The 23152-nt window shown below is 38.9% G+C and overlaps 2 protein-coding genes across 2 annotated transcripts in view; both read left to right on the top strand.

The window, feature by feature from the left end:
* Window positions 1–265: 265 nt before the first annotated feature.
* Window positions 266–18596, top strand: si:ch211-225b11.1 (uncharacterized protein LOC561694 homolog). The gene is made up of 13 exons (XM_058069855.1): window positions 266–775; window positions 1916–2050; window positions 7518–7728; window positions 8874–9006; window positions 9198–9332; window positions 10233–10336; window positions 10820–10944; window positions 12741–12853; window positions 13279–13419; window positions 13495–13594; window positions 13685–13785; window positions 15674–15841; window positions 16539–18596. Exons 1-13 carry the CDS (start codon window positions 571–573, stop codon window positions 16641–16643), a joined length of 1776 nt encoding a protein of 591 aa, XP_057925838.1. The 5' UTR covers window positions 266–570; the 3' UTR covers window positions 16644–18596.
* Window positions 18597–22877: 4281 nt separating this feature from the next.
* The window catches only part of wscd2 (WSC domain containing 2), an 88989-nt gene continuing 88714 nt past the window's right edge, over window positions 22878–23152 (top strand). The window contains exon 1 of the mRNA XM_058070036.1: window positions 22878–23027. The gene's annotated coding sequence lies outside the window, so the exon portion shown is untranslated. The remainder of the gene's footprint in view (window positions 23028–23152) is intronic.

The raw sequence follows: 23152 nt of genomic DNA on the forward strand, positions 1-23152 counted from the left end.
TGGCCAGTTTTTTCATTCAATGATCTTGAAAAATGTCCAAGTATAACGTATCGGTAATCAGATCGATACCAAAAGGAAGTTAGTTACAGCCCCTTAAGTTACAGCCCAGCGCCGTCAGAAACGATATAATGGTGAAGTTTACACTTCCGAAAAAAACACGTTTTCAGAATAAAAGCATCGACTCTTATAATAAAAATAATAAACAGTCCTCGTTTTGCTTTTTATTCTGAAATTACAACTAACCGGGACTCGCATGTTTGATAAATATGTCAATGTATACACGCTGTACTATACATTCGGCTGCTGTTAAACCACAGTTCAACTGTAATAGAGTCGCAATTTTCTTGCATAAATCATAACGATATCACATATTTACATATAGTTGTTAAAAATCTTTGTTACCACCTCCTCAGCACCATATGCTATCTAAACAGTTCATTTCATTACCAGGTCGGCTTTTGTGTAACCGGATCGGTCAGTTTTTTTTTTGGTTTTTGTTTTTTTGGATGGCTGACATAACCGCAGCACAGTCAGGGAGACGACAGTGTACTAACACATTGGCACTGAGCAATGATGGAGACCGGTAACCCGAGCCTTAAGGATGAGAATAATACGGTTTTGATAGCTTCGGTTGAGCAAGTGACTCCCAGGGAGACGCATGTGACAAGACCCACATGGAGCGGGCGGATTGAGTTCATCCTGGCCACTGTGGGCTACGCGGTGGGACTTGGTAACGTCTGGAGGTTCCCCTACCTATGCTACAGCAGCGGTGGAGGTACTGCATGTCTGCTCCTTTTTTCTTTACATTGACCTACAGTACATATACATAGACATATAGTCCTGTGGCTTTGAGAGGGTGTGGCAGTCAATATATAGATCTATAGATTGGCTGTGAAGAATGTGGTTATTATTCTGCCTTAACGGGTTTGTTCATATACTAGCTACTACACTAATGGAAGAAATGTCTTGAGAACTTTATTTTCTCTCTCAAGTTATGCAGCAATCTGTACAGTTGTACCTTTTTGCCAACATAAACAACCATCTCAGGTCACCATTCATTTTTGTTCAGCCAGACTGTACACCCTTAGGTTACATAGTGAACCTATCCGAACAAGCATATTAAAACATTCTTTACCTATAATACAAATAGTGATAACCCCTACTGTATATGCACTGTAATTATGCTGAGTTGTATAAGTTTGACTCAAGTTTCAGCCTACAGGCATATGTTTTTTTTAATTATTTAAGTATGCTAACACTGTAAGGCAAGTTTGGAATTATGCCAACACGGGCTCAAAATAGCATTTTTGCAATCACAGCTATATATAATAGTGATTTATATATCAAACTAACAATTTTGAAATATATTTGACTGTCCACACTAAAGTTACATACACCCAGGCTTTCATTTTTATGATCAGGACAGAAAACATTAGAGACAATGAATAAACACGAAGAAGTCATAACAGTCTTGCACTCAGTTGAACACTGGAAATACAATTCTAATTTGGATTAACGCTAGAGGGTAGGCCGTGGCTATGTTCATACTGCAGGTCAATTCCGATTTCTTTGCTCATATGCAACCTGTATTGGATTTTTTCAGGTCAGTGTGAAAAGCGCAATTTTTAAAAAATGCAACTCAGGCCTCATTCGTATGTGGATATAAATCTGCTATGTATGTAATGCGACTGCACTGAACTATGCTTTTACGTCTTAAAATACGTCTTATTTCCAGACGCTTTGCCACATTTGTTTGGTCATGTGAATGACCACTACAAAAATCCAAATTGTGCATTAAACCCTGCAGTGTGAACATAGCCATATTCATTTTAGACTATATGGTATGTATATTGATTCATGGCAGTGCTTCTCAATTATTCTCCACTCATTTTTCTCTACTTGACCTTTTCTCCAGGAGCGTTTTTGGTTCCATATCTGACCATGTTAGTCTTATGTGGCATCCCTCTGCTTCTCATGGAGTTTGCCATCGGCCAATTCACTGGCCTTGGGCCAGTGCATGCTCTAGCCAAAGCCTGTCCACTACTAAAAGGTGAGTTACCCTTTAGGTGATTGAGTTAGACATGGACATTTGATGAATTTAACAGAAGTTTTATCAATGTTAAAATCCTTTTTTTTTTTTAATCGCATGAGCCAAATGAGAGATCGGCTGACATGGATTTTTCAGAACTATGAATTAATTAATATATATAATTGATGCACCCTTGCCTGCGAGAGCGTGCTGCTTCTGGCTTCAGCAACAGTTTGGCAGATATTTTAATTTTCATGTTCACAAAAACAGTCCCGTGTGAAATGCCGTTGACAGATGAAAATATTTTTCTCTTGCCGGAAATAACCAAACTCCAACCACTTCATAGAAATTTCATGGGAGTCATAGCGAACAACCGTAAACAGAGCGAAGCAGAGCTATGGGGATGGCAGTCCTCGAGCCATATAAGGAAGCCCGGTTCCCTGTGACGTCACAAACAGCCAGTGTAAGAAATGTTCCCAAAATTTTTTCACTGCTCACTTCCAGATGCGCAAAACCTTATTATCTATTCATACTGTAGGTCAGAAAAATTGAAAAAATAGGGCACCATTAAAGGGGAACTGCACTTTTTTCTGAATTTTTCCAGTCACAGTCCTTTGGTGAAACATGAACACATTTCTTTTTTTTTCTGTGCATTATAACACAAGAAAACGAGTTAATTTCAGCTAGCTTACTATGCGGTCATTGGGATACACCTATTTCGACTATGAAGCCCTCTAAATAAAACTTCTAACAATGTTGCATCATTTGATATACATGTAGTGGTCATGCATTAACACGTGATAATAACATGTCATAGTTGCAGTATCTTGCCCTATTTTGATGATTTAAAACACTACCCAAACTTCTTTCTTTGGCGTATTGATATTAACTAGCTAGACACCGGTCGCTGACCACTTGCCTAAGAAGAGTGAATATGTACCTCTCAATTCTGTTACAAAGACTCAACAAGATGCTTGTTTGCCTTTAGCATTTTTTACCTCAGGACTGGAGCACACGTCTTGTCTCTCCCAAGGAGAGCGGACATCGTTGTCTCGAGTTTTCTTGTGGTTTAATGCACAGAAAAGGGAAAGAAATATAATTATGTGAATGATGGGCAAAATTCCAAAAAAAAAGTGCAGTTCCCCCTTAGGCAAACAAATAGAAAACTAGCTCCAGAAGAGCATGGAGTTCCTAGAGTGTGAAGCATTTCTTCGAAGTTCAATAAAAACTTAAACAGCTCCCTGAAATGTTTTCACAGCAAATGTTTTCACAAACAATTATACATAACTTATTTTGTTTTGAGGTCAAATACAACAAAAAGTACAGGGAGTTAACCAGCTCAGCTGCAACTTTTGTAAAGTGAAATAAAATCGTATGTAAAATCTCCCTGAATATTTTCAGCCTTTGTCTTAGTGTACTTCCCTGCAACAAAACAAGATTGAATGGAATTTCTTATTCTCACACACACGGGCTTCTACAATCACGGACTGTTTCCACATTGATATTACTAACAGCATTGATTCAAGTCATTCACAGACAAGCGGTACTACAAGCTTGCAAAGGTTGAATTTACTCCACTCTAAATGTTACAATATTGCAGTAGTCGTGAGCTGTAGAGTTTCTCATCATGACTCACTCAAACACACACTATTCTCCACATGACATACATTCTCCCCATTGCTAATACATAGTCTACTGAGCCTTTAGACAGAGCCAGACCAGCACTTTCGCGTGCTTCCTCTCCAATAAAACAAGTGAATTGAGTTTTTTGACGCGCTCTCTCTCAATAACACACAGTTTTACTACCACAGACTGTTTTGACTGTCGACATCAGCAGCAGCCTCTGTTCAAGTAAGTCACAGAGTCGGCTGGTACTACGAGCTAGCAGAGCTGGCTCTGTTTACTCCGCTCTTACGTTATTCTGCTGCTCACTGTAACTTTAGTAGTTGTCAGATGGAGAGCACTGTGGTGTTTATTACAGTTCAGAGAGAGTTTTCTGCATTTACTTTGACATGTGTGTTTGCCCTAAGACGATGCTGAAGGTGTTTGCTTTGACATGTGTGTTTGCTCTAAGATGAAGTTGAAGTTTGCAGTTGAGGTTGCTCTAAAGACGTTATCCAATCGAGAAAACGTCCCTCTACGCTCTGGCTCTGCCACACATGCTGTAACTTGCACAAAGGGGACCCATTATGCTCATTTTTCAGCCCTTTGTGTTGAGTTGTGTACTCCGACAGAGCAGCTACACATGATAACTCGCACAGAAAGCCTTCTAGATCTTTCAGAATCTGAACCTATTCCAGTTGTCTGTTTTAATTTATTCCATCTACTTCCCGCCTCCGGGCATGCCCACTCTGCTGTGACTGGTCACACTCCTGATGACTTCTGGACTATTGCCGAACCCCACTTTCTAATTTTTTCAGTATATGAGTTGATGATAAATGAATAAACCCTTTGGAGAGTTACTTGAAAAATGGTTATGAGCTACTGGTATCTCACAAGCTATCCCTAACTTACCGTGTATGAACTCAAAGAGTGGTAATGTAGGTCCGCGTTTACTGAGGGCAGGCAATCTTGACACAACATCGCTAGTGTAAATTTGGTCATTAAACGTTTGTTGCGGGACTAACCATGTTTAAAGCTTGTACGGTAATTTGCTCCGTGGATGCACACTCTATAATGCTACACAGACATTACTTACACAAAATATACAGTTAAGACACTGAAATTAAAGTGTTACTTTCTGACAGTCCCATATTTTAGGTGAGGAATCCACAACTCCAACCACTTCTGCCTGATGTTTGCCCCTTTTAGCAAGTTGAAACATGAACTACCACTTCCTGGAAGTGGTTAGCGTGAGTGCTAACATGGTGAAATTTTCGACAAACAGCTGAGCGAGGGAGGGCAAACCTATGGCTTTTACACGGGAATTACCATATAAGGAAGTCCAGCTCACTGTGACGTCACATCGAGCTGGTGTTAGAAAAAAACTCTCTGAAACCGAGCGTTCAGAGCCATCCCAAACTTCCAAATTCGTAATTTATATGAAACTTTGGCATATTTTAAAATAATAATGATAATCCAATATTCTAAGAACATTTATAGGTCAGAAAAGTGGAAAAAGCATGAAAACTGCAATGCTGAAGACAGAAGGGAGAACCAGCAGAGGGAGAGAGGAACGGCTGAATCTGAGCCGAAATAAAGTGATTTCTTTATATCGATGTACGTCAAAATTCCAAATATCAGCCCCAATTATTGGCCGGCCGATAGTCAACTATGAATCCAAATCACCACTGTCCCCTTCTAACAAGGTTCATCATGAATTACCATTCAAATCTGAGTCAAAAAAGTCATTAAATCTGAGTCACATACTAAAACTGTGTTAGAGCTGATCTTCTATAAACAGTGTGCATGTCAAGATTAGGTCAATCAGGCTTGTGCTCTCTCTACCTGCTGTTGCTAAAATTGCAACATTGCTCTCGCATCCAAAGGTCAAGTTGTACTGTGGATGTCCTGTGTACTACGATGTTGATAGATGACAACTTGCTTGGTTAAAGGGACTGACGTCATTTGTCTCTATTTGATTTAAGAATACAATACAGTATGGCATTATCTCAAGGAAGTGATGGATCTAAATGATTACATTACATAGTGCTGTAGCAATTAATGGATTGACATAATCAACCATGATCATTTTTTGTAAATATGCCGTTTTGCCGTTGACCGTTTATTTTCACACCTTTGCTGTACAAGGCGACAAACTGCAATCGTCATAATCCTCGCGTCCATGGCGACACATAAAGTCCATTACTTACAAGCAGTGTTGGGCATGTTACTTTAAAAAAGTAATTAGTTATAGTTACTAGTTACTTCTCCAAAAAAGTTACTAACCAAGTTACTCCACTACAAAAGTAAGTAGCTATGAACAGGAAATTAGCAAGTCGATGAATAAGAGTATATAGAGAGAATATAACAATTACACAGACAAACTACATTGTGACCGCTATTGTCCACAAACAGGAAACAACGCATTCCGTTACCTGATACATCAACAGCCAAAAGGAGACTCGTATCATGTCTAACACTCGTGACTCGTATCATGATGCGTATTGTATTGTGAAACGTTTGCCAATACCCACCCTTGGTCATATTTAAATAATTTGTAATGTGTACATTTCTCATTGCACTGATGACATGTGTGCTCAAGGATCTTGCCATGACGGCTGTTAACACTGCATGCATGAACTTGTTATGGGGGTTATAAGCTCTCTCTTGAAATCAAACAAGTTTTCAGCAATCACCCCAACAAACTCCTTTGACTGTTCCTTGTTCTAACCGATTTCTCTCCATAGTTTTCTTATCTTTTTAAAGACAGAGGTAATCTACCCGTTCAAATCACTCATTTCACCCTGGTTATTGGTCTGTGCTAAACAAGGCAGAGAAAACAGGTAGTTTTTTCATGCACTTTCTTTCAAATTATTTCCATGTGAATCTCTTTGCAGTTTGTAGTCTGTTAATGATTGCACAATCACTAAAGGGATAATTACATCTCTGAGTATGGGAATTCATACGGGATGCAATGGCACATCATGATAATGACAAACGGTTGCCACTTGAGCAAGGTGAGGCATGTTGGGGTAATATACTGTAATTACTGTACAAAAGAAGAGAAGACCGTTAACAGTTTCTCTGAATGTTTTTGCATCTACTTTTTCCATGACAGTGATTGTGTTTGGTGTACTGGTGGAGCTGTCCAGTACGCATAGTACAGTATGTGTATGCTGCTTTTGTTACAGACAATAGAAGGTGGAGAGGAAAAAGAGTTTTAAGCGTTTTTGCTGTTTCATAATGTCCACACACACTCATTTTGCAATATGATCCACAAGATTCTATGCTTGAATAAGCCATACTCTAAACCTTACCAAAGGACAAAACATACCATGAAATACCAATCCCAGGTGGGGATGATTGACAAAGTATATATTAGAGCAGGGGTGGGCAAATATTTGGACTCGAGGGCCGCATTGAGTTAACAAAATTGTCTGGGGGGCCAGAACATATATTTAACACACACACACTATTTTATGCTTATCATTTTCCTTGAATTATTTGTCTAATTTTATCTGTAAAAGTGTTATCCTATATCAGTTGTATGTTCTCATGTCCCTTTTTTAGGAGCACTTTAAACATCACACCACATCCAACTATGTCATTTAATTTTACAGTTTTGTTGTTTATTTTTTACTATCAGACATCCGACTTGCAAGTCATGTTGCCAGTTTGTATGTTAAAAGTTGAAGTTACTTAGAAAGCAACTGGCGGGCCGGATTCAAACACTTGGTGGGCCGCATGTGGCCCCCGGGCCGTAGTTTGCCCACCCCTGTATTAGAGGCTCAGGGAGGAATAGCTATCTTTGATTTAAGCTGACATGTATTAGAAATGACTCCTTTTTATGTGCGGTATTCACATTCTCTCTTGACTTTTGCCACAGGCGTTGGTCTGGCCACAGTTGTGATTTCCTATGTCTTCTGCACCTACTACAATGTGCTCATGAGTTGGGGCCTTTTCTATTTGGTCAACTCCTTTGGCGCAACACCTCCGTGGAAGACCTGTAATAACAGCTGGAATGTTTTTGAAAACTGTTCTAATGGATTCCCTGGAAACAACACTCATCTACAGTCAGCCAGCCAGCAGTTCTTTGAGTGAGACAAATTCCTTGCATTGTTTTTTGGTTTGGTCATTCTCCATTATGTGCCTCTTATGCATTATCGATATAAAAAGTAGGGGTGAGCTGGAGCTTGTTATAGACGAGTATCTGTTACGGACAATGTAATTTTGCGCGATATGAGTATGGAACGAGTAGATCTCGTCATTATCTGTATTCGTGTTTAAAGAAAATGCTCATTGTGATTGGTCAGGCACACACAGATAAACAATACATTTGCATGCAATTTCTGATCAATCCGATTTCCGTTCAGTGTGAAGTGCCGTTGACAGATTAAATTGCATTTATTTTGCTGGTTGGGAATCAGGAACTCCAACCACTTGTGCCGATGGTGGCGTCTTTAGGAATTGTAAACAAAAGAGGCTTTCCCGTACGAGCCTAGCAACATTAACAGAGGAGCAGAACTTAGGGGAAGGCGTGTGAAGCAGAGTTGGGGGTGGGTAGAGCTCTTATCTGGCTTCCAGCCACCCCCATATAAGGAAGTTTGCTCTTTTGTGACATCACAAAGTGGCAGTTTTACCATGCCTCTTTGAAACCGAGCATTTTGAGCCATCCCAAACTCTTTCAGGGCTCACTTCCAAATGCGCAAACCTCATTATCTGAAACTTTAGCATTGTTTAACAACAAGAATACAACATTCTAATTACATTTTTAGGTTAGAAAAGTGGAAAAAGCATAATAGGTCCGCTTTAAACATGAATACGGATTATGACAAAATTTACTTGTTTCATACTCGTATCCAGCAAAAATGCATTATCCCCAACGGATACTCATAACAAGTATCCGGCTCATCCCTAACAGATATAAATACATATAATGGTGTACTCGCTCATCCCTACTTAAAAGTCAAGCCCCCCATTTCACTCCCTCTAATAAAAAAATGCATCATTGTACCATTAGGGGTACAATGGCGTTTTAACCTCAAAATTTCTGTTGTAACCTGATGTTTTTGGCCCTGAAAAAAAAAATCTTCTTACAATTACTAATTACCCCTACAGACTGTTTAGGATTGTGTCAAGAGGAATAAAAAAAACACTTTTACCATGGTATTCCAATAGTGTATGCTAATGAATGAATTGTACCTAGATGATTGTACCTAAATGAATTGTTTTTATTTTTCAGTCACAGGCTTCTGAAGAAAACCAGTGGCATTGAAGAAGTTGGTGGTCTTCAATGGGAACTCTTCGGCTATCTCTTTCTTGCCTGGGTCATTGTGTATTTATGCATTTTTAAAGGAGTCAAATCAACTGGCAAGGTCAGAACAAGCAAGATAAGTTTTGACATTGAAAGTGAATATATGTGATAGAAAGTTCAACTTGACATGGTCTATTTGTTCATTCAGCATAGTTTCAGAGCAGATAAAAAAAGCAACATATTAATTTTGCACTTGTTGAACGCTAATTTGCCATCACTGAAACCATGCAATTTTATTGATACATTCCACAGGTTGTTTATTTCACAGCTATTTTTCCATACGTCATCCTCTTCGCCCTGCTCATTAACAACATGCAGCTACCAGGTGCAAGGGATGGTGTCCTGTACTTTGTGACGCCTGTCTGGAGCAAACTTTTTGAAGTAAAGGTGAGCTGTTCTGTTAGTAAAAAAAGACAAGAATTGGCCAACCTTGAGTGAGAGGTTAATCTATGAGTTTGGTTAAAAATTGGCAGTGTGGTTAAATTAAAGGAGTGACTTTGTATCTCCCTGGTCGAATATGTGTAAATAATTTTCCAAAGAGCAAGAAGCCATGCGTACAATCAAAGTTTGTACAGTTGAGAAGGTCCTCTGAGCAGTGTTGCCAGTTCTGCTTATTATAAGTAACTTTTTTTTTTGAAAAGTGGCTTGCAAGTATCAATGGGTTGGGGGTTGCTCAGCTCCCCAAAATAAACCAAAACACAACTGTGGTAAGTATTTTGTCCTTTTCCCGCCCCCATTTCCTGCTTTTAAAAATAAGATTATAAAAAGTAAGAGAAGGACTGGATCAAGTCTGTTGGAAGTGTGAGATGAGCATGTTACTACCGAGAAACACAAAAAATTGCACCTTTCCTTTTGGTCATGCTAACGAACATTGAACATTGCTGAAACGAGACCTGGCAACACTGCACCTGTGATTTGCAAGGGACATAATGAGAGTTTTCCCAGTGTAGGACAGTTCCCCCAAAAACAACTGTACAGTATGATCATCATGGTACACTTTTCAGGATAGTCAATTTCTAAAAGAATGAACACAAGATTTTATAACTGCATTCAATGTACACCTCATGTGGAACCGTATTGCGTTCATGCAGGCTAACAACACTTTCTCATTCTCATTACAAGACGGTGACTTGCGTTCAACACTCCGAACGTCACAAAAATGGCTGGATGATGCATGTGTGTAAATAACCAGGGAGATAAAGGATTGTTAATCATTAGACAGCCCTAGTTTTGATATATATCTAATTTTGTAAAATGAATGTTGACTGTCTGTTGTCTCAAACATAGGTGTGGGTTAAAGCAGCTGCCCAAGTGTTTAATTCCCTCGGAATTGCGTTTGGCTCCATGATTTCAATGGCTAGTTACAACAAGTCGAACAACAACATTGTCAGGTAATGTTGCCCAATTGTATGATGACTGTTGGATGCTACTCAAATGTGTTTTCCTTATGTGTTTATTGGTAAGAAAGTGGCTAACCTTTCTAACAGGATGTCAGCCTCTGCACACATTGCTACTAAATATTCAATAAACTGTAATGCCTGTGTTTGGGATGAAGGAAGATGTAGTCACCCATGCAATTCCATCTGTAAATGGAAGATATTTTTATGACACTCTTGTTTTGTTTACGCAAACATGGGGCAAGTGGCGCTCTTATTTTGAAGGACGGTAACGGAAGTTTGTTCCATGACAGCATTTCATTTATCTTATATATCAATGTCATCAACTCGGTATGTTTACGTTTTATAATATCTACCGGTATAAGTCATTTTCTTATCATTGGAACAAGCTATACCGGTAAACCGGTATATAAAAAATATGGCCCAACCCTAATAAGCATTTATATCTGTTTTCTTTTTTTTCATTTTTACTTCCAGAGATGCTTTGATCGTTTCACTTACCAACTCATTCACAAGCATCCTGGCAGGCTTTGTGATCTTCTCAGCTATTGGCTACATGGCTCACATACATAATCTCCCCGTGGACAACATCTCAACAGATGGTAGGCATCAAGGATACCAGCACACTTCAATGTGAAAGCCATAAGCTCATGACAGTCATTTTTTACAGAAAAAATGTTCTGCCCTAAAATAGTTGATTTTCTAATGAGGTTTGAGGGGAAAAAATAACTAAATGGCTGTGGTCTGTGCTGTTGCAGAATAATATGTAATATAAATGGAGAGTTCGCTAGATCGACAGGTGGATCACCTACAGTGATGCAGACTCTACATCGGTCCGTTGTGGTGAAGAGCCGAAAGGCAAAGCTCTTAATTTACCGCTCGATCTACGTTCCTACTCTCACCTATGGTCATGAGCTTTGGGTAGTGACCGAAAGGACAAGATCGCGGGTGCAAGCGACCGAAATGAGTTTTTCCGCAGGGTGGCTGGGCTCTCCCTTTAAGATATAGTGAGAAGCACCGTCATCCGGGAGAGACTCTGAGTGGAACCACTACTCCTCTGCGTTGAGAGGAGCCAGATGAGGTGGCTTGGGCATATAGTTGGGGTGCGTCCCAGACGCATCCATGGGGAGGTGTTCAGGGCACGTTCAACTAGTACGAGGCCTCGGGGGAAGACCCAGGACATGTTGGAGCGACTATCTCTCCAACTGGCCTGGGATGCCATACTACTACTCTTGCACAACATACATTGGGGGTGTGTTAGCCTAATAACGGTTAAATTCAGTCAGTTGTGTTGAAAAACCTGTACGAGGACCTGGCTTGGGGCATGAGGTAGGCACCTTGTGTTCTTGGTTGATTGTTATTACTTTAACCTCCAAGACAAAGTGTGTGTGATGGGAAAATTTATATTTCACAGGTATAACATAGGTTACACATTGTGTGAGTTACTTTACGGCCTTTTGTAGAGCTTCAAGGTTTGCATCCGAGCACATCCTGCTGTCCCTTCAAGGATGGTGGCACAGCAAGAGGATCTGTAACCTGGGTTTAGGGACAGTGTCGGAGGAGGTCATTCTTTGATCAAAGCTCCACCTTCATGGGACAGGGGGCCTCCTGATGAGGTCCCACCAAATAGTTGACCCTCGGAGGTTATCTCGCATGGGTGCGACAAACCGTGCCAGAAGAATGGGTGTGTAGGCTAAACCCCCATACATGAGGGCGGCATCGGGGGAGTGACAAGAATGTCTCCTTTCTATTGTAATGTAATTCATTTGCATGCTATGGAGTATAAAAGTTCCCGCCAAGAGACCCCTCTTCGCCAGACACCTACAGACCGCCATGCATACTGTGTGTTGTCTGACCCCTTTGTTTTGCAAAGGTAATAAAAACTGCCAGAGTTATGTATTTATTTCAGGCATTCTCTATCCTACTTTGGATGATAGAATTTTTTTCCACAACAGGTGCCAGGTCCTAAACTGTGTGTGGAATTCTGACTAAAATTCTCCGTACGCCAGAAACTCAAACTGTGTGTACAAACAAAAATATTCAGACTTGGCGCACAGGCACTTTCACGCAATTTGTGGTGCGTGGATCTCTTGCGTTACGTCTCGTGCGTTATGTCTTCTCTATGCCTCGACTTCAAGACCAATGCAGAGTTTTTCAATGTCCATATTTAATTAATTGATTATGGTGGTTGCTGTCATTTTGAAATATGGCTGGTGAGATGACGACTAGAATGAAAAAGTGGAATTTCACAGAAAAGGAGATGGAAATACTGAAAAAAGTATAATGAGTAAGTGTTGTACCAAGAAAAGCTACAATGAAATATTTGCAGAAATGTGGTGGGGTACTCACTTTTGTTACATATTGCAGTAATTAAAATATCCCTACTATATTTGTTTAGGCCCTGGCCTTGTGTTTGTCGTGTACCCTGAAGTCCTCACCACAATGCCCGCCTTTCAGCTGTGGGCTCCTCTTTTCTTCTTCATGTTGCTCTGTCTTGGCCTGGACAGCCAGGTAAATCGCTCCAGAGCTCACATATCTTCTAAGTGATGGAGAACCATGCATTCTATACATAAAAAGTAATCCAATGTTATTCTCATCTCTCATTTTAAGTTTTATTATTGTATTAGCGTCTGCATTTCTCTCCACCCTCTTTGGCACTTGCAGTGATGGGAGGAACAGGGGTGCGCCGTGCTGCGCCTGACTGCGCTGGTCACGAAAATTGCAAAGTGCGCTGGCCACACCATGTTGGCACGGTCTATGAAATTAGAGCCCATAGTGATAAATGTTATATTTATTTTAGTTATGATTTCTGAATTATGTTGCATAATACTGTCATTGCTTCTCCAACATGCTGAAAGGGATTGCCACCTTGTTACAGGATGAATTGGTTGTTTTTTCCACCTAAGAGTAAAGTCAATGTTTCCTGTCTGCTGCAGTTTGCAACAGTTGAAGTTGCTCTGACATTCATAAAAGATGAATTTGGCCCTCAAGTTCTGCGCTTTCTCAAGAGAGAAGAGCTGCTGGCCCTGGTTGTGTGCATTGTCAGCTTTCTTCTTGGCCTTCCACATGTTACGAAGGTGCTGTAATGTTAAAGCAAGACATTTGTCATGTCTCATCTACTCAAGTGTAACTGCTCTGTCTTTTTTCTTCAGGGAGGTATATATGTGTTTCAGCTGTTGGACCACTACACTGCTGTGGTGTCCCTTATGTTCCTGGCTTTCTTTGAAGTTATAGCAGTCTGCTGGTTCTTTGGTAAGATCAATCATTTTGTATGACTTTGTCATTTAGTATGACTTTTGGTTTGTAGTTTATATCTAATTAGAACTTGTCTTATTGCATTAGGTGTCCCTCGCATCTGTTGTATGATTGAGAGGATGCTGGGGAAATCTGTGAACCTCTACTTTCGCATCTGCTGGTTTCTTCTCTGCCCCTTGTTGGTGCTGGTGAGGTTCTTTTCAAACAATAACATTATTTTGAAGATTTTTTAAAAAGTTTACCTTGCAATACAAACATAAATAAATAACCTTGCAGTAATTTGTATTGAACAAAACGAAAACAATTGAAATAGCTCAACACATGTATTTAACAAATATGGGTCAGTCTCTTGAAAGGGGTGCCAAAAGAGTGACACATAGTCTTTTGCAGTTATGTTGTGTGCAGGTTATGCTGGGTACATTTGCAATGTGCACATCTTTTGTCTGAGTTTTGGATTCAGCAAAATGTGTTTGGTGTACAATGAGTTGCTATACTTTGAAAATCACAGCAGCTGAAATGTAAGTTCTACCATTTTGTATTATTTATTTCATCGTCTTTGTGACAGTTTTTGCACGTCACAAAATGCTGATGCGTAAAGAGGCTGCAATTGACATATGTTTTATACAACAGACCCAAAGAAAAATGTTTGACACTGTTTATTCAATGTTTTAGTACTATATTTTTATTTGGCTAGAGCTGCAAATCACTGTAGTCTGTGTGTCCCTTGAAGTGACGGTACGCTCTCTGGTACCCCTTTCAGACGAATCACCCATTTATACACACCTGATCAAAATGTTAAGACCAGTTGAAAATTTGCAAGAATTTAAATTTTACGGTGTTGCATCATAAAGAGGTTCTACGTACAACTTAAATATGCAAAAAAGAAGAATGGGAGTGAGACCATTTTTTTTTGAGTATGCCATTTGTTTAAAGGGGACATTTTCGGCCCTTTGTATTCAGATGTAGACTCCTAAAAAGCATCTACATTGAGCCTGTATGTGGGTTGTTTTACGGGTTTGGCATCACCAACATCAATATCACTTGTCTCAGAGTGAACATTAGAAAAAAATATTCTTAAATTAATTCAGCATATTCACCATGTCACAAGAAGCCAGTTCATTAATGTCCTGAATGAGTCCCACAACTGTTGAATGTGATTGCTGCTGTACCTGAGGCGATAGTCGTCGGTCATCAGCATAAGCAAAACGGGGGCTCAGAACACATCCCTGGGGGGAGCCGGTGTTCAGGGAGATGACACTGGATGTGTTGTTACCCACTCAGACAGACTTGGTTCTGTCGGTGAGGAAGTTCAGCAGCCAGTTGCACAGAGAGGTTTTGAGGCCCAGGGGCTCCAATTTGCATCTCAGGTCCTTGGGGATAATCGTATTGAACGCTGAGCTGAAGACCAGGAACAGCATCCATACGTGGGTGTTCTTCTTCTTCAAAGCCTTCAAAGACGTTTTTGTTCTTAAAACCCTTCTCTCGCAGATGCCGTGTCATGATTATTGGACCAGTAACAACTAATTTGGGCTGATGATCGTTCCAATGGACAGCTAATCGGATCCTCCAGCTCAGGGCTTTGGACATTTTTTGTGTCTGAAGTTTAAAACCAAGTCAGAAATCAGAAATCAGAAATGGTTTTATTGCCAGGTATGATCAAACACATACTAGAAATTTGTTTTGGTGAAGTAGGTGCAGACACATCTATTAAAAATTGAAAATACAAAATGGAGTCTTACCACATCCAACCTCAGCAGACCTGACAATAATAACATTGAATGCACATTTTTGCCAAGATTATAGCTTTTAGAGGCTGTGGTCTTAAATTTCATCATCTGATCAACAGCCTATCTCAGTTTTATGCTTAGAACCTTCTGTAGATCCAACAGTGCAAAATGTAAATTCTTACAATTTGTCAACCGGTCTTAAAAGGAGTGTATTCAGTTGTGTATACATGGACACTTAAAAAAATGAATTACAATTTGCATTCAAGTGTAACTGTATTGATATATCTATCTATGTATTTGTCTGAAAAGAAGTTGATTGTAGCCTAAACTTGTTGTTTTCCAATCATAGTGCATACTGGCGTCCAGTATTATCCAGTACACCCCTGTTCAGTATGGATCATATAAGTACCCATTGTGGGCTGAATGGGTGGGTTGGGGTGTCTCACTGATTTCTCTTATTTGGATCCCAATTGGTGCCATTCACGAGATTTGTAACAACAAAGGGTCTTTTCTCTCGGTGAGTACAAACTTCCATCATGACTTTTCATAAATAGTTTATGTGGTTGTTGTAGTTAGTCTTGCCTCTGTTTAGACACTCACTTGTCCACTCTGTTCCACAGATACTGGATGTGCTCAGTAAGATGTGGTATAGTTATATGTATAAACAGAATTTTCAGTCACTGCCATAGATACGTTTTTTTTCAACAATTATTATAATTTAATTTGAGTTATTAATTATAAAATTGTTATAGTAATAGTAAAATATCCATAACTGTACATTCATTCATTCATGTTTGCTGTCATATATAATCTTCACATCTTTCACTGAGTGAAAAAGCATGTCGGGCAGATATATTTTGGATTTCTCAACCTTAATTTTTCATGCCTTTGCATATTTGAATGTCTATAACCCTGCATTTCTAGGTATTGTTTTTCTTATACAGCTCTTTAGTAGATCTTGTCACTGACATTTTGTCACCGATGGTCTCGTCATTAACTCGCTTGACATCATTGCAGGAAGTGTGAATTCAGTCCCCACTCTGTGACAGTGTGTATGTGAATGGTTGTTTGTCTATATGTGTCCTGTGACTGACTGGTGACCAGTCCAGTTTGCTTTTCGCCCAGTCAGCTGGAATACTGTTGTCCTATGAGTGATTGAATTTTGAATTTTATTATCTTTTTTAATTAAAATCTTTCCCTTTCTATTTTTTTAGAGACTGCAAACAGCCATCACTACCACTGTAGAGCTGGATAACGAGGATCCTCTGCCTGAAAAACAAAACCTTGCCAAACCAATTGTTGAAACATCAGCAATATGACCACAACAAAACACTGATATAATGTAATAGTTTTTTTTAAGGGTGCATATTATGCTTATTTTTCCGACTTATTTGGTCTCCTATAGAGCAGCTACACATAATAACCAGCACAGAAAACTTTTTAGATTTTGCAGAATCTGCACCTATTGCAGCTGTATTTCCTTTGATTTGTGCTTCCTGCCAAAACTGTCTGTTTTAATTTATTCCACCCACGGCCGCCTTTGTTGTAGCCTGTCATGCATAAGTGGTGTTTTCATCAACGCAACATTTTTAAGCTTGCACTAGAGTGTTGTCGAGGTTGCAATGCCTTGGGATGCAACCAGACTAATTGGTTAATCTTCAGGAATGTTCCACGTCACTTGTTTGGACTGCAAAAGTTGAGTCAAGGCAAAAAGAATCTGTCTTAGTATGTTGAAGATGTTTCACCTTTAATCTAAAAAGCTTCTTTAGCTTGAAATATTGTCGGTGTTGAGTTATAATGTTTCTGGTAGGTTCCCTGTTTGCTGTGAGAGGGCCTTTCTTTTTCACATACGGTAGATTGCTTCTCTCACACCTCCTTCAAATCAGTCATGAGAAATCAGTCATAGAAATGAGCAGCAATGGGGGAATTAAAATTTGTAATTTTAATTTTTGAAGAATATGGACATTTATTTGGTTGTAAAACATTTAGTATGAAGCCAAAGAGGGACCACACCATCACTTCTGTATGCTTACATAGGAAAGCCAAAAGGTACTTTCTGATTTAACTTTGAGGTGACACAAATTACATATTTGAAATACAGGAATGGTAATGGTTCTATTTTATTTGAACATGCACATAGTACAATTCACAGTTTTGCATGTCCAAAAGGAGTGGGAAGAAACATAGCTTATTTAATCCTACTCCCCATCCTATTCACATCTATTGCAGTACATTTATTCATTTCCTGTATTTCATCTCCCCTCCCCCCTTTTTAGAAATAGAAAGTAACAAGGTAATGAAACAGTTACAATTTACAGTTAGAAAGTGAACTGTAATTGTAACAATGCAATGTTTTGTTAATGTTTTCCACAATCACACTAAATCATAATAAATAATCAACATAATATAATAGTATAATAAGTAAATAAATACAATAGACATAAGAGAACGAAGACAACAATTGCAATGACATTAACATAACAAAAACAATCAGTACTACATCAGCAAATGTCTATGATAGCAATGAAATACCATATGAAACAGGTAATAGTAGTAATGAAAATATTATGATAGTGAACAGAGTGACAATAACACACCACACTCAATTGTAATAACTATAATCTTATTGCTGACATCATCATCACTGTAATAAAACCAACAGCATAATGACACCATGGATAAGTCAGGGAGTCATGTGGCGAAGTACTTATGTACTGTGAGTGTGTATATGTATGCGTGTAGAGGTATCTCCGTAGGTGTGTGCATGTCTACACGTATGTATCTGTGCATAAATGTGCGCATATGTGTGAATGTGTAATTTGTCACTGAGAATGTGCCCCACCGGGCACAGGGGGCCGCACATCTTGAGAAAATAAATACAAATTGCAAAGGGGGTTGAATAGTTTAGCTTTGACAAGCGTTAGTCTTGATTTTGCTTCACAAGTAGAGAAAACAAGAAAAATGTACATTGTTGATTTGTAAATTTCCAATGGGATCAGTTATAAATGAAATGACAAGCATAATTTCTACCAGCAGAGGGTGCTAGAATATACCTTTTTACAAAGTGGTATTGCTATACTACTCTTTTGTACTGTATTGATATCATGCAGTTAAAGTTTTTGTATGATCACGTACACAACATATATATGCCTTTTCTATACATATTTCCACACTAACCATGGCATGTAAATTATTTTTTATGCAACTTTAATATTTTTTAATGTAAAATTATACTTTTTATTATTCATATCTCGAGTTGATGTGTGCTGTCATTGTGGTCAATAAAATAAGTTAAAAGTTTCACTTGTGCAATTTGTATTGTGTATGGGCGTCGCTTGGTGGCAGTATAGATGCAGACTAGAACTGTGAAGCAATCTGGTTTATCCTCTCTGGTGTCTCTCTCTCTCTCTCTCTCTCTCTCTCTCTGTGTGTGTGTGTCTATGTTTCTTTACAGCCATATATCTGGAATACTGTTGCAAAATACATAAACATGCATTCAATAGTATAACAATTTGGGTTTTAGGAAAACACCAGTGGCACATTATTGAGAATGTATTGGTATGCATTGAGGTGGTGTGGGTGGATGATTTCACTACATTGGCTGTATTGCCACAATGGATGACCCAGCTGGGGAGTGAAGGAGAGCAGAGTCAGGACAAATGTGAATACGATGCTCATGAGGTTTGAAAGTGAATTACGTGAATTGTCATAGAGGGGTGCAGTGCCTTTAGCAGAGTTGCATGTTAATCAATCAATAGTCCCTTCCTGTTTGGCTCATGGCAGAACGTATCATGGCCTTTAAATTAGAGCATGGAGCGCTGTCAGATCAATAGTCATAGACAGTACAGGCCAGTAGGCAGTAAATAAATGGTTATGCATGGCAGAGGGGAAGTGATTGTGAGTCTGAATGGGCAATTGAGGGGTTAGCTGTGGTTGTATGGTTTGACAGATGGGTCACTGACTAACTCCTGCTACGAGTGTGAAAATGTTTACAGTGATTTTAGCTCCCTTTGTTCATCTGTTTGCTTGTTTTTTCCATCTTGGCGTGCCCCGTGAGAGAGATAAAGAGGATCTTATCACATTTAATTTGAGCAAGAGCGTGTGTGTGCAAAGATGATTACAGACATCATTTTAAGGCTTTGGCGCTGCAAATAAGACTTGTGTTTGACTCATGTTCTCACGTCTGTCACGACTATCATGACTATCTCACTGCAGCTCTTTGTTAAGGGGGGAATGAGTTCACAGTAGCTTATCATTGTCAGAAACATTTAGACCTTCAGATTTAAAGGGCAAGTACGTATCAGTTGGGTCTAAATGTTGTTCATAGGATAATATAATATACAGTAAAAAAATCTAAGGCCAGGATTCTGGTTATTTGGATTTCAAAGCATTTTTTTCCAATATGAATGAATGAAAATAGAAATAATCATGATAATACAAAACCTTTATTAACCATGTATAGATTTTCTATACACAAGTGTAAGATGTCCAGTATAAAAAGGAAGAAAAGTAAACAAGCGACAAGTATGTATTGTAATTTCAAGTGTATAAGCTGCTTTTTTTAAACTTTTGAACCCTGCAGCTGGGAAGAAATACATTTTGCACTATGGGAAGAAGATAGTTTTTTTTTTTTTTTTAAACTTGTATCGGTACTTGTCTTGTATATTTCTTTTTTTGTCTTGTATATTTCTTAGCTACCCTTTGAGTGTTAAGTTGCTCTTTGATTATTTTAACTTCAATCTAAGGTGACACCGTGAGTCGGGCTGTTATATTGAGTTATGACCTCCTGCGATTACCAATAGGTTGAGAGTTTTCTTGTAGCATGATTGGCGCCTGCCAAATGAAAAGTTACCTGGTCCTCTATTAACTATTGCTAACATCCAAACTCCAAAGCTGTTTACTACCAACAGTCGTTATGGACCAAAAAAAGGCTTCTGTCGCAGCAGAGGAGGAGGAGAATGTGGAAGACAGCCAGGAACCAGATACACTACAAAAGATAATGCTGTTGTTGAATGACAGGAAGAAGCAGAGGCAAACACAACATGATGAAAGAGAGCTCTACAAATATCAAGGAGCTACGTATAAAGGAAAAAGATGAACAGCATGACGACATGAAATACTTAACCAAACACATTACCAAATTGAAGAATTATAATGCATCACTTGGTGAAGTGGATGCTTTAAAGAAACAAAATGGTATAGCTAATGACGTGTTAAATTGATTACTTGGAGCAGGACGAATGCATGATAATGTGATTGTGACTGGGCTCCACATTACGTGCAGGTCTTACTCCAGTACAAGATGCTGTTGCTTCAAAAGAGCAACAGGTGGCCAACTTTTTGCACTCAAAGGGGATGGATATGGATATCAACAAATCGATACATGCATTCCAATGTCTGGCACCCACCACACCTATCACTATCATAAAGTTCAAATATAAAAACAAACAAGGCGAGTATTGCTGAGGCAGAGAAGCAATTTGAAAGCAAACTGAAACGTCTACATAAATGAGCATCTGTCAACACGTAATTCTGACATCGCCAAAAAAGCACTCAACTTAAAGAAGCAGGGTTCAAGGCACTAGGAGCGCCAATGACTAAATCTACATCAAGTAAAATAGAGAACTGAAAGAAGCCAAAGCACTTGTTTGTCAAAGACATCAAGGAACTGGACAAATATTGAAGGTGACATAATCTTGTCTACAGGGAAATAAAAGACACAGCTTCCTAATACTTGATGCAGCTTGAAGTCATCAGCCAACTTAACAATATTAAGTAATTAGGACACCCAACTCACAAGATCAGACAATGTATGAGATTTTAACATTAATGTTAAGAAAATTACAATGACAAATATGTGACATAGTGACATAATGGTAACCATTATAACCATCAAAATAGTGATATATAATAACATGCAGCCCGCGGGCCAAATGTGGCCCGCAGGACACTAGTTTGAGGCCCCCGCCTTGATATGAAAGTTTAATGTTAGTGCAGCCCGCACAAGTTTGATATGGATGCTGTATGGTATCATGTACCCAGAAAATTTTTTAACGTTTGATTAATGTTCATGTTAAAGGTTAATTTACTATTAATAGTTATCCTCCCTATCCGTGTGGAAGTGGTAAGTTTTTGGCTATTTAAGTTTAAAGGAAATAACTTGAAGGCTACCGTTTAGTTTGCGAGTTAGCATGTGTCTCAAGACCCTGCAGCTGCGCAACATGTTGTAAATAAAAAGAGTATAAATGTGACTATAGCCATGTTTTGTCATGTCTACAGGGCTCTAATAATGCTTTGTTAATTTTAATCTGAAAAAAATAATTTGTGTACCCACCAACCAAGTTTTTATTATTTGCCGTTTTATTATTATTATTATATTTATTTATTATTGATTGATTGATTTTCTTTATTTCTTTATTATATGATTTGTTTTTTATTTTGTGCAGAAAAATAAAAATTAAGATATTTGAGAACAGTGGAATGTTTTATCAGAGCTTTTATTGTAGAAAATCGGAACCAAAGCACTGAAAAAGTTTGTATATTTTTCTGTTTTTAATAAATGCGTTTGTTTTTTTTTTGGAAAACCTGATGCGGCCCAGCCTTGCCCAGACCCTAGCTCCAGTGGCCCCCAGGTAAATTGAGTTTGAGACCCCTGTTCTAACTACATTTATAGGTCAGAAAAGTGGAAACAGGTCCCATTTAAGAAAAAAATGATTAAATGCAGAATTACTACACCTTCTGCTTGGACACTAACAAGTAGAAAGCAGCCACACATCACTCACTGAGTGGGAACACCGAGGTTGGTTGGATTGCAAGGTGTGCCTATTACACTTAATGTGGGCTTCCAATAATGCCTTGCACACTGCCATTTCCACATGATACTGCAAAATCATTTATGGAAGTGATGCCAAAGTTCACCGTCTTGATTGGCTTCTGGCTACCCTGTTTTCGACATACAGTTTTTCTCAGCAAATCTCAGCATGTTGTCATCTCTCAAGATCTTGAATAACAAGCTCTCATGTGATGAGATCTTTCTACACCGCTATAAGTAATGCATTGCATTTGTTACGGTGTAAATAAATGATCAGTAATCAATATGGTGAAGGAGTGGGATTAAATAAACTCCTCTTCTTCCACCTCCTTATCAGATATGTTTTCTTGTGCAAATGTAACCATGTCATGTTTCTTAATGTAATTTATTAAGCATGAAATGTGAAAGAAATAAACCATACCACACCATTCTGTTTTTCTTCTCCTATTTGAGCTTCCACTTGTTGAGCTTGGCCAACTCTCACACTCCCTAAAAAGCATAACCCATCCAGATGTAACCCTTTAAAGGTCTGATTGTCACGCCCTGTGTGGGTTCCCAAGTGACAGTTTGGGTTTGAGTTCCCGATCTGGGCTTTGGTTTCCTTTTTGCACGCTCTTATTTTGTCTTTGACTTCCTGTTTTGCCTCGTCTACCTCTGTTGTCATAGTCACCCACACCTGTCCCTAATTTCAGTGTCTATTTAGTTCAGGTGTGATCTTCTCCCTGTGTGGGCTCATTATCATTTGTACGTCTGTTCCCCGAGTTGCTTTTCGCTGCTGCTGCAATTACTGCAAGCAATAAACATTATTTACCTGCTATTGGTCCTGCTCTCTGCATCCTGGAGTCCAACCTTAAAGCTCTCGAGACCGATTGTGACACTGATGATGTTTTGGGTGAGTTTTTTGAGTTTTGGCTTTCATGTCCCTCCCAAAATCTGTCTGATTGTAAATTTTATGATTGTATGATTTTGGAGGTTCTACTGCTGTATTGAACATTGGCCATTTTTTTTAAAATATTG

The sequence above is a fragment of the Doryrhamphus excisus genome, chromosome 4 (genome assembly GCF_030265055.1).
Source record: "Doryrhamphus excisus isolate RoL2022-K1 chromosome 4, RoL_Dexc_1.0, whole genome shotgun sequence".
NCBI lineage: Eukaryota > Metazoa > Chordata > Actinopteri > Syngnathiformes > Syngnathidae > Doryrhamphus > Doryrhamphus excisus.

Excerpts from the sequence above, each read along its gene's own strand:
- si:ch211-225b11.1 (XM_058069855.1), top strand. The coding sequence starts at position 571 with ATGATGGAGACCGGTAACCCGAGCCTTAAGGATGAGAATAATACGGTT. Across the intron at positions 7,729-8,873 it reads GCCAGCCAGCAGTTCTTTGA|TCACAGGCTTCTGAAGAAAA; the intron begins GTGAGACAAATT and ends TTTATTTTTCAG. Across the intron at positions 10,945-12,740 it reads GGACAACATCTCAACAGATG|GCCCTGGCCTTGTGTTTGTC; the intron begins GTAGGCATCAAG and ends ATATTTGTTTAG.